Source organism: Siniperca chuatsi, linkage group LG9 (genome assembly GCF_020085105.1).
Source record: "Siniperca chuatsi isolate FFG_IHB_CAS linkage group LG9, ASM2008510v1, whole genome shotgun sequence".
NCBI lineage: Eukaryota > Metazoa > Chordata > Actinopteri > Centrarchiformes > Sinipercidae > Siniperca > Siniperca chuatsi.
Window position 1 is genome coordinate 30,953,280 of NC_058050.1, and position 12,175 is coordinate 30,965,454.

Consider the following 12,175-nt stretch of genomic DNA (forward strand, 5'->3'; position numbering starts at 1 on the left):
GTGTGTGTGAACCCGCTTGGCATTAAAGCTGGTTCTGATTAGCTTTTGCAGACTGACTGACTTCCTAGTTCAGCTTTGACCTGCTAATATGAAACTGACTATATTGGAGATTTTGGGTGTGTTTCAAAGTGATTTAGTTTATAATTGAGATGAAGTGGGATTTGTTATCAGCCTTGAAATTGGTGAAAAAAACATTATCATAAGCAATGTTATAACTAAAGAATGCTGGGGGAAACTACAAAAATACATAGATGACATATCTTGATCATTCTAATGTTGTTTACCTTGATAAGTAGGTGTATATAATAAACTGGCCACTAAACATATGCATTGATGTCTTGACTTTGTATGTTCTTGACTCTTCTACAGTTCCCATCCCTGAAGAAGAAGTTTGACTTCAAAGCACATGAAGGGGAGATTGAAGACTTGGATATGAGTCCAGGCAACAAGGTGAAACGAGAAATATGTTTCCATCCAAATGTAGTACAAATTTTAACAGAATTTTGCGAAAATCTGCAAAAGAAAATGCTAATTACTGCACGTTTCCATCCACTACCGTTATGCGAGTTGGTTCATTGAAATAAACAGCTGGTGGCATTAATTCTCCAGTCGGGTGCCATTAAATCATTGCAGAAGAAGAGGGCGCAACAAGATGACATAATTAAATAAGCTCCAGTCAAACCTCAAACGGTGGAAAACAATGAAGAAAACATGATTGAAATATGGCATCTCTGTTTGTTTCATGTGCTAATTGAGGGAAGTTAGTCTCCTCATCGCTCCACACAAATCTGATGTTTTGGTCTCTTCAGTGGAGTGGAAGCTTCAGTGGATGTTTAAGACACATGTTTCATGTACATCATGATTTATTCATGAAGTCTGTTTCCATTGCTCTCACATTTTGCTTTTATCGATGCACCATACTTTTCACTTCAGCAAAGTGTTTTTTTTTTGCTATATATCGACACTTATATATTATTATTATACATATTTAATATAGGCTCTAAATAATGACAGATATATTGATTCATTAGTAAAGGTGAGTATGTTGTGTTGTGCATTGATGCAGCACCTGGTGACTGTTGGCCGGGACTTTGCCTGCAGTGTATGGAGTGGCAACCAGTTGGCTATGGGTCTTAAGTGGCTTGAAACCATGCCTCAAATAGCTGAGAAGACTTATCGATATATGGCTTGCAGGTAAAAAACAAACAACAAAAAATAAAGTTTCTTCATCTATGAAAGAGCACCCTAGCTGTTCACCTCACCATATCCATCTAAATTATGTGACAGTGACTATACATGGTTGTATTTCAGGTTTGGAAAGGTAGAAGACCAAAAAGATGCCCTGAGGCTTTACACAGTCCAGATCCCCCATAAACGAGATAGAAAACCTCCTCCTTGCTACCTCACCAAGTGGGACGGCAAGAGCTTCCTGCCTATGCTGACGGCTCCCTGTGGCACTGAGGTCATCTCCAGTCTGGCTGTCAGGTAACTGATTGATTGGTTGATTATTATTAACATGTTAACCATGGATGCTGAGAGACTCGCCTTATGGCTGGGCCACACTGCCTACCTGAGCAGCGTGTGTGCGTCGCGGAACCTCTTGCTTTTCATTTCGGCGGCCTTGTTAACAGGTTGGAGCAGCCAGCAGCCACACAGCCCGCGTTGAGCATGGCTGCGGCAACACTTCATGTAGAGAGTCTGCGTCTTGGTCAGGACTGCCTGATGGCCCAGGCTCAGTCAGGGTACTTGTTCTTAGTCTCACTAAATCTCATGTAACCTGTTAGCCTTGCCTCTTTGCTAGCTGTCCCTTTATCACACAGGAACCTGGCAGCGAAACCTTCATTCAACAGCTGTGTTACTGGACTTTGGTCTGATAAAGCACAGTTATTAGCTTCCACAGTGGCTACAAAGTAACATAGTTAAACAGTCCAACAGCGTGTTACCGATGCACAATATAACATGCTAAGCACGAAAACACATAGCAAAACAGGACACGGCGGCAGGCAGCCGTGGCAGCGGAGGGAAGCAGCAGTTGGCTTTTAGTGGGGAGAGAGCGGGGCTCAGCGGTTATCCTCCTCTCCGTGACGAAAACAGTAAAACCTGAATCTTCCTTCTGCAGGCAAAGTTATATGGAAGATAACAATCAGGATCCAAAAGTGTGTTCAGCAGACAAAAAACAGTCTGTTTGTCATCCAGCGAGTTAAGACTTCACCTAGGGAGTTAAAGTTCATTTCTATGAGTTTAGGCTTTTGGTTTCCTTCTGTTCTTTGTTCTCCCCACGTGGTGGGGCCCAACAGTGTATTTACAGCATTACAGCTGGTTTGACTTAAACATTAAACACTGCATGGCCTGACTTTGGTTCAGTGTCTTGCCCACGGATTTCTTTATTTATTCTTTAGAAAGAAACAAAGTTTAACACGTCTAATTTTCCCATGTTTAAAATCTTGGCATCTCGGCTGCCGGAGGGCACCTCACATATCTTATGAATTGGGATGTCAACCACTGAACATTAACCTGATAGACAGTGTTAACACAGGCATAAATGATAATCCTGTAGTACCACATCTGTTATTATGGCAATACATATACATATGTACCTGTATACTGTATATCTATATATCCATACATATACCTATAATTATGCATAGCAAATAAAATTTATTCTAGTAAAATAAAATAAATACAAGTCAGATACATGTCAGTGTTCCTTGTATCACAGGAATGTGTATTTGCTTTCTCTCCCCTGAGAGGGATGAAAAGAGGAGAGGGAAAACAGCCCCCGAACAGGCAGACACACACGCACTCTGTGGGTATGTGAGATGTGGCATTCCACTTACATTTTGTCTTATTACAAGCTGTGATCAATTCACTAATAATACAAACGCTGTGCTGTTTTTGTCTCTGCAAAGAGTCTAAACACATGGGCTGAATCTTTTCCAGATTAAACGGATCTGTGTAAACAGTCCCTGATAGTTCAGGGTCTGCTGTCCCTGCATCAAAATCAACATGTTAAATGTTAAAAAATGTCAAAACTTCATACTTTTCCATGTTGTTCATTAAACATATTAATCAATGTATATTACATTTTGCGTTGCAAAGTCAATTTTCTTGTCATTTTGTGCTCCAGACCACATTTTGGAATGTGGGGGTGTTAGGTCAGTTAGAGGCCTACCTGTCATAAATTGGTCAGTTGTCACTTTCCATTAGTGTCATCCTTGAGTCCTTGCAGGACCATTTCTTGACCCAGATGTCAGTTCTCTGTGTAAGATGTAGTCACCATATTCGCTATGCAGGTTTATTGCAAAGTAGGTTTTCACATACAAGGAATTTGCGTTGGTATTTTGGTGCATAACAATAAACATAGTAAGAGAAAATAAAAAGATAAAAAGCAAGTACTGCAAACACATAGAAAGTAGAAAAATCTCAAGTTGTTCAGTCTGTACCGGGCCACCAGGTGGTCAATCTCCCACCTAGGCAGAGTCATCCTCACCAGAGATGAGCCCAGTGAGGGTGGTGTCGTCCGCAAACTTCAGAAGCTTGACGGACTGATGATTGGAGGTGCAGCTGTTGGTGTACAGGGAGAAGAGCAGACAGGAACCGGTGCTGATGGTCCGGGAGTCAGAGACATGTTTCCCCAGCGTCACGTGCTGCCTCCTGTCGGACAGGAAGTCTGTGATCCACCTGCAGGTGGAGTCAGGCACACTCAGCTGGGAGAGCTTGTCCAGCAGCAGAGCTGGTATGATGGTGTTAAAGGCGGATCCTGGCATAGGTTACTGAGGAGTCCAGGTGCTGGAGGATGAAGTGAAGGGCCATGTTTACTGTATCATCCCCATTGTCTCTCAGATCGACAGTAGAACTCATTTAGGTCGTTGGCCAAGTACAAGTCGTTAATGGAGTGGGGGGCTTTAGATTTAAGGTTTATCTATCTGTCTGAAACCCCTCCAGGCACAGCCAGAGTTGTTTGCTGAGAACTGCTGTTAAAGTTTCTCAGAGTACAGTCGTTTAGCCTCTCTTATCACCAAAAGTTGCAAGAATCATGCAAGTACATTGTAGCAGATTAAATGCATTAAATTGATCATATTGAATTACCTTAATTTTGGTAAGAGGAAAGGGCAGGTTTACACTCACTTCCAGCTATCAGAATATAATCAGCGTTCATATTGAATAACAGTGTTTAACACAGTAAATTCATTTTAAAATGGGGCACCACTCCTTTTACAAGGAGAATTAATTAATGAATCAATTTAATTAATAATCTATTTAGTCTCGATCTGAAGTTGCTACTGAGTTCTTGTCTCAGGACAGTGACTGGAATATTTCATACACACAAACACACAATAACCAACGTTTTTTATAAATGTTTAACTACTAACTACACACACAGGACAATAACTATTAGACTACACAAACAACTATACTACTAAACACACAAATGAATGGATAAATGTAACTATGAATGAATGATATGAACACAGCGATGAAGAATAATTTTTTTTTTTACATTTGACACAGAGGATGCAGTGAATGATTGATTGGTTGGCGGTATTAACTTGTGTAAACACAGGAAATCACTATGTGGACAATCTAATAGTTACCAATTAAATACACTATCGGCACCGTTCAGCAACTGAGAAGTTTTGGAATGTCATGGGGAGATTATTATCAGGGATTATTTATCACCTGAAGTAATTTAGCTATCGTACCCATGTTGATGGGAGACCCTAATTTTTATCTACGTTTTCTAATTGTTCCTATTAAGCTAGAGCATCAAACCCCAATGTCACAGAAAAGTATCTGTTGTTTCACCTGAGTTTTGGCTGAGCAGGGCAGGCGTTAGAGAGGAGAGAAGAAGCAGTGCCATTTCTCTGGGTGCTCGGTGGCGATCGGTTCCGGATGAAACTCCCTGAGTTCCCTGTTTCAGGCTGCGCTGCGACTATAGCCTGAGTCGGATCTCTTCCTCCATAAGCAGGCTGATGATGTTTGGTTGTGACAGCAATGCGGTGTGAGCGTCTGCCAGATGTTGACCTCGTTAGGACTCCGGTGCTGCATCTGGATGTAGCAACTTCTTTAATCTGGTATCAGCAATTTAAGTTCACTAATAGTTTTTCTTGAAGAGTTAAGTCTTTGAGTCTATTTCGCTCCATCTCCCCATCTCTCTCTATGTCTCCTTCTCTGCACCATGTGACTGGTGCGTGAGGCTCAGGTTTTCTTCTTTTCTGACCTTGTCGTGTTGGATCTCAGAGGTGACACAGCCTCCTTTTAGCAGGCTTCTTTCTTTCAGAATTGTTGGATATCTGCATTTTTCCAATTTTGCCTTTGGTCCCTCTGCGGGTTAGTTGAGGCCTGTTGGGCCTCAGGATTCAGTCAGGCATTCTCCCCCCATCCACTGTTGATCGGTGGGGTTGAAGAGCAGTGGAGAAGAGACGTAAGAGATCAGAGTGAGCCAGGACAAGAAGTTTACCCTTGTCTTAAAGTCTTCTGTAAGAGGGGCGGGTTTTAATTCTCCCATGTTAAAGCTTTGTCTTATCAGTTGTTGGTAGGCACCACACACTTTATGAATAAAACGGGGTATTGTCCACTTATAACCTAAGTAATTAACAGACAGTGTTAATTAATCATACATGGTAGGCCTAATATATGTTGCGATATATGCTATTATGACAACACACCATATATAGGTTATACACGTGTGTATATATATATCTGTAACAGTAAATGAAATAGTAAAATAACATCACACAAATTTAGATGTCCACATATTTCAACTTTGTATCTGATGAATGTGTTTTGTCTGTCTGTCTGTCTCTCCTCTCAGGGGGTGAGAGGAGGAGGGGGTCAGCAGACACACACACGCTCTCTGAGGGCCTGTGGAATTCTGCTTTTCACTTACATTTTCTCTTATTACCAGCACAAATTAATTGTTGTGTAGATACATATTCACATTTCCTGTTTCATTAGCTATTCAGCCATCCTAATAGGCGAGTATGTACATCCAGTAACCTTAAGCATGTTCAATTGATTAATATTTAGGTTAGGACAACAAGAGATCAGTTGAAAATATTCTTTGCAATATGTCATTAAAGTTGCAGGGACTTACACTACTGAAACTGTATCCCAAATTATCATACATGTTGTCCCAAATTATTATGAATCTCCTGAAAGAATACTTTTAATATAGTAAATGGTTATCCATACTTTGTATGACATCATATTCATTTCTTTACATAAAGAACAGCTCTTGTTGACAGGGTCTAGTGGCATCAGCATGACAACATCAAGTTCCACACTCTTCTTATATTGTTACTTAATGTAAGGCATTGATTAATACATTTGATTCTGCATGACAAAGTCATTTTCTTTATTCCTTTAGTCTTAACGTTGCAGGTCCTGGTTTTAACTTGATGAAGACCAGAGATCATGGGATGTTTCTTAAAAGATCACCCTCTTTTAAGGAACATCTTATGATCTCTGGTCTTGTGTCAGGTTGTGTTATGCACGATCAGGAAGAGTGAGTTGTAATTTACTAGACTGGCTTAGGTTGTTCATGCTTCTTGAGTTTTTGCAGGCCGCCGTAAATCGAGAAATTGTCATTCAACCTTCCATTAGTGACCTGAGTCCGACAAAGGTCATGGGACAGAGGAGGTTGCTGGAGAAAAATCTGATCTATTTTAAATCTTACTGATGCAGAAACTGTTTTACATGCTTTTATCTCCTCAGGCCTTGATTATTGTAACAGCCTGTTCACTTAATCAAAAAACTTTGACACGACTGCAGACTGTACAGGACTCAGCTGCTCGGCTGTAAACCAAGACCAAGAAGTACGACCCCGTCAGACCTGTTTTAGCCTCTTTACACTGGCTCCCTGTTTGTTTTAGGATTGATTTTAAGATCTTGTTGATTACTTTTAAGGCTCTTCATGGCCTGGCCCCAGATTATATTTTAGACCTTGTAATCCCTTATGAACCTTCACGTAGTTTGAGCTCTTCGGGCAGGGGTCTCCTGTCTGTTCCTGAGTCCAGGATGAAAACTAAGGGGGGCAGAGCTTTTGCTATCAGGGCCCCGAGGCTCTGGAACAACCTGCCCGAAGAAATTAGGTTGTCTGAGTCAGTGTCTTTGTTTAAGTCTCTTCTCAAAACACATTTTTATCTGAAAGCATATCCTGATTTTACCTGAACTGGCTGCTTATTTTATTGCTTTTGTGTATTTTATGTATTTTATTTCTTTATTTTTAAGGCAAGTAGATTTCTTATCTATAGTCTTTACCTGACCAGACAAGTGGAAAAAAATGTTTTTGCTCAAGTTTTTTTTTTTTTTTTTTAAATAGAAAGGTGGTCACATACACATTGGGCCTTATGCATGAATCGTGCGTATGCACCCCAATTTCCCTCAACTATCAAGTCTTGTTCATTGACAGTAATAATCCAATTGATAATAATTCATGGTGCCATGGTCAGCTCAAGCTCACCCCATCTTTATAGTTGGAAAAGAATTGTTTATTGCTGCTGATATATTATTTTACTATTCTTATAACTATAGTTATACATTATGTTGAAGGTGCCCTGTGTATTTCTTTTCAGATAAATGCCCAGCATCACCAGTGTTTATTGCAGGCAAATTTCATTCTGTTCAGAAATCAAACCGTCACAGACTCAATTAAGCAATAAAAGCAATACCAGTTCCTGTTAAGAATCTATTGTCGTCTCGTCTTTCCACCAAATTAATAGAAAAGTATCTATCGGTATCGATAAAGACTCAAATGGTATCAATATCAATAAAAATGAACAATGCCCATCCCTATTCATCAATCAAGGCACCATCTCCAACTCCGTTCCCCTTCCTCAATAGAAAATAATTCCATTTAATCAACGTCCAAATAATATGTGATGCACAGAATCACATCTTGAATGCGGTGACCCACTGGCCAGGGGGGGAGCGCACGACCTGGAAACCTCTCCAATGATGGCTCCAATGCGCTCACCCATGTCTGTTGTTTTGGCAGTTTCCTGGCCCCCTGTGACTGTAATAGTCCGCCGGGCAGTAGACATTCAGTAGTCGTTTTTTTGGCGTCCATTTTCAGATCAAACATTTTTTTTAAATTTCACTGAGTTCTTTCCTCTGCACATACAGTATTAATTGCACTGGTGCCATGGACCAGGTGACCTCACTGCTCACACTTGAAAATAAGAGAGTTTTTCTTAACGAAACTTCATTAAGTAAAGTTTAAATCTTTTTGCTGCCCGTAGGTGTCATTTCCTTTTCTTTCTTCTTTTGTCTGAGTTTAACGTTACCTGTCAAATGTCAGTGGCTTGTTGGTTTGTGGTTTACACACGGCACTTAAGTCTGCTGCCCTTATATTGGTTTTTTGGGGCCTTTCCATATGCTAATTGCAAATTTCCTAGCACGCGCATCCAATTTAAGATCAAATGCAATTCATCAACATACTCAGGTGGGTAAGAACAGACTTGGCTGTCAGCGCACGTTTCATGAATCCCACGTAGAAGTTTCTTATTTTCCTCTTATTGCTTTGTGCAAGGACAAACAAGAGAAAACTAAGAAAACAGTCATGCATGAGGCTCAGTGTTCTCTTAAAAGTACTTTAACCTGTCCAAACAAAGGTAGACATGTTTATCAGACTTTCTTTCATTATGTCTTGCAGCATTATGATGTTAACTTGTCTTTGACAGTGACTCTGGAACATTTCTTGGCCTTGGAACTGTGACAGGATCGGTGGCTATCTACATCGCTTTCTCCCTCCAGGTAAAGGCAGGGTGGACACATCTCAAACTAACAGGTACATAAATCAAGCAGCTGTGTTGTGTAATAACCTTGTTTTACTCTTTGTGTTTGTAGAAGCTGTATTATGTACAGGAGTCCCATGGCATTGTTGTAACAGACCTAGCCTTCCTGCCTGACTCGCTGAAAGGCAAAAATATCAAAGGGAATAATGAAACGGCCATGTTGAGTGTAGCTGTGGACAGCCGCTGTCAAGCCCATGCTGTCCCTAACCGAAGTAAGTCCTGTATCATCATCCAGTGAACACTCTCTAAGGACATGTATCATAACCTCAGACCTTCTCACCTCATATTTTGTCCCTTTGTTTTGCATTTTCTCCAGGATCCTTTCCCATCTGGCTGGTGCTGTTCTTCTGTGGCCTCATGGTGGTGGGAGTCGTCCTCCTCCTACAGTACCTCTTTCCAGGATTTATTTAAATCATGCAAGTGTTGTCACAGGTCAGGGTTGATGGAGCTTGGACACATCTTCACATGACTTACTTTGCCACTGTCAGCATTAGCAGTGCTCAGTCCAACATCCAAACCTCCTCCCAGTGCTGCACCACAACTCCCAGCTGAGCCCATGAAGGCTCTTCCAGCTGCAGCGCTGACTCTGAACAGCTGTTATGGTGCCCTGACATTGTCTCCCCTCAGCTCTTACTCAGGGTTGTTCCTCTCAGACCTGTAAACCCAGTTGAAACCAGGACACACTGTGGGAATTTATTTGCTTTGATCTCTATCAATTATTCTTAATCTTATTTTGGATTCATGTTGGAGAGTTGAAGGGCTCAGGTTCATGAATGTTTCAAGGGTTGAATCTTTTTATTGACATATTTAAAGAACAATGTAAAAATATATAAATGATTGGCACATAATGTGTCTGATTTAGTTTTTTTGTTTACACTTAGACACTTTGAATTAGCCATTCTCTTTGAATAACTGCTTCTAGGGCTTTTGTTTTGACATTTTATCCACTAGTGGGCAGCAGAGACCATACAGTTTACAGTCCTCTGGTAAATGGCTGCCAGTGGAGATAAAATGTTAAGCATGTTAAAGCATCTGCTAGTCTCACATTAGATCTTTTAATTCAAACATACAGCTACATGTTTTGACTTTGACAGGGTTGCCCAGATTTAAGTAAATATTTCAGCACAAAGTTGCAACATCTCCTACAAATGGTGAATCATTTGATATTATTACAAGAAAACAGATATGGGAAAATACGAGTGAAGCTGGTATTATGCAGGGAGTTTGTGTAAACGTAATGAAATTGTTATTTGTTACTGGAGTGAAAGCTGGATATTTCCTTCTTTTATGAAGACATTGTCACCTTTTAATTTTATTTAAACATTCTGACTGCAAATATTTTGCCCAGCAGATGTGACTGAATTGTTTAAATGATACCCATACTATTGTAACTAACTTGGTGAAATTATAGAAGAAATAAAACATTAATAAGAAAGGTAGCTAAAAAAACAACAACCCAGCTTTGGTCTTTTTATGCTTCATGATCCTGACAGTCTCTGGTATCTAAACTTTACAGCAACTTTTTAAAAAACCCTGCAATATCTGATAAAACTGATTAAATTTTATTTTTTTGGCCATTTGGAGGCAGTGGAGACAAGTTGTGAACACAATCCATTCATCTGGCAATAACCAGCTTGGTTGTATCACTTCTTTCAAAATGCTAATTGCCCAAAATGTCCTAGTAAATGTTCAGAGTGTATGTGCTGCAGTTTGTAGGAGAATCTGGCGGTACAGCCTCTCTCAGGCTATCTGAGGAAGACTCGAGACTGGGTTCATGAGCCTCGCCCGGTTTAATGAGGCAGTGTCGAGCCTCTTCTTCACTTTACCAGCAACTCCAATTCAATTCAAAAAGCAAATTCTCAGTTCTAATATTAGCAACAAATCATATCATTGAATTACATAGTAGTGGAACTGAGAGTATTCAATTTAGCTTTTAGCTGTTCAACATCAATTTCACAATTTAGCACCAAATAGTTACTAAAATGTTCTGCCTATCCCAAAATGAGCATCCTACCTTTAGATGTGAGGCTGTCGCAGTCAGCGTTCAGTGAAGAGTCCTACACAAGGAACTATGATTCGATTTGTAGAGTGTACAATCTGTTTAAAGCTTAACAAATCTTATAAGCATTATCAAAATCTTCTATGCAAAAAAGCAAAAGGCCTCTAATAATGCTGTATTAACTGGTAACAACCTCTCTACCTCTCACAATAGTCATCCAAGAACAAAGAAAATCAAAAAAGAAAGAGTTCAGTTCACAAAGACTCAAACAGCAAAAAGAAAAAGAAGAGAAAAAAAGAGAAAAAGGAGTTCTGCTATTCAACAATTGTTCGTGGAAACAGAGTTCTTTATCTAATTCTCATCTTTTTGTGTCTATTTTCCATTATTCAATTATCGTCCTCAATGTGTATCAAAGTTCCATGGGGAATGAAGGGGGTGAAGCTCGGCCATATTTCCTTTAGCTGGAACTCTCAACAATATATTTTTTTCAAGAATCTTTTTATCAGTTTTTTCCAACAAATATGCATGCTTTTTTCCATCATTTTTCAAAAGTATATCGAAATCAACAAAAGCGCTTACCACCAATTTCCCTAACTTTCTTCCTAAGGTTCTCTCTCTTTTCATACATAAAAAAAAAAAAAAAAAAAAAAAAAAAAAAAAAAAAAAGATTTGTCAAGAACATTGACATACAAAATACAAACATTTGAAATTTATACTCTTTTGCTCGTGAAATAAGGTTAGGTTCTAAAGAAATATTTACAAATCCGATTTTTGAGATCATATTAATAACCTTCCAAAACTTTCTATTTTAGCACATGCCCACAAACAATAAATAAGAGTACATTGAGACTCTTTACATTTAAAGCAAATATCAGGAATGTTTTCATTATATTTATTTAGTTTAACAGGAGTTACGTAAGTCTGCATCATCCAATTGTACTGAAGCAGCTGAAACTTAGCATTAATTGTTTGCGAGCGAGCTTTAACACATGCTTCCCTACGGTCTTCAATAGAAATGTCCTTTAAATCCAACTTCCAAGCTTCCAGCTGAGACTGAGGTTTGGAAAGAACCAGATGTAGGCCAGTTATAGACTGATGATGTTAAACCTCTATCACTGCCGTTTTTTGTGATCATTTTTTCCAAAGATGATAGTGTGGGCCTTTCCAATGATTTATTTTGTGCAGAATAAAAAAATAAATTTAAAGAAGTGTTTCCTTGAAATGTTATACTTGACTTTGATTTCCTCAAAGCTCATAAATGTATCGTCTCTATATAAATCAAACTTTTTCAAGCCCTTTCTTTGACCACAATTGAAAGCCTACATCAGATGTGCCTGGTTTGAATGAAATGTTGCCCCAAATTGGAGTAAAATAAGAT

At 39.4% G+C, this 12,175-nt stretch overlaps 1 protein-coding gene across 4 annotated transcripts in view; it reads left to right on the forward strand.

The window, feature by feature from the left end:
- Nucleotides 1-11,468, forward strand: part of preb (prolactin regulatory element binding) — a 25,852-nt gene extending 14,384 nt beyond the window's left edge. For all 4 annotated transcript variants that reach the window (XM_044206535.1, XM_044206536.1, XM_044206538.1 and 1 more), the window contains 6 exons: nucleotides 370-450; nucleotides 1,067-1,194; nucleotides 1,312-1,485; nucleotides 8,685-8,757; nucleotides 8,851-9,010; nucleotides 9,115-11,468. In XM_044206535.1, coding sequence (XP_044062470.1) covers nucleotides 370-450; nucleotides 1,067-1,194; nucleotides 1,312-1,485; nucleotides 8,685-8,757; nucleotides 8,851-9,010; nucleotides 9,115-9,209 — 711 coding nt within the window. In that variant the 3' untranslated portion in view covers nucleotides 9,210-11,468. The remainder of the gene's footprint in view (nucleotides 1-369; nucleotides 451-1,066; nucleotides 1,195-1,311; nucleotides 1,486-8,684; nucleotides 8,758-8,850; nucleotides 9,011-9,114) is intronic.
- The last annotated feature ends 707 nt before the right edge of the window (nucleotides 11,469-12,175 follow it).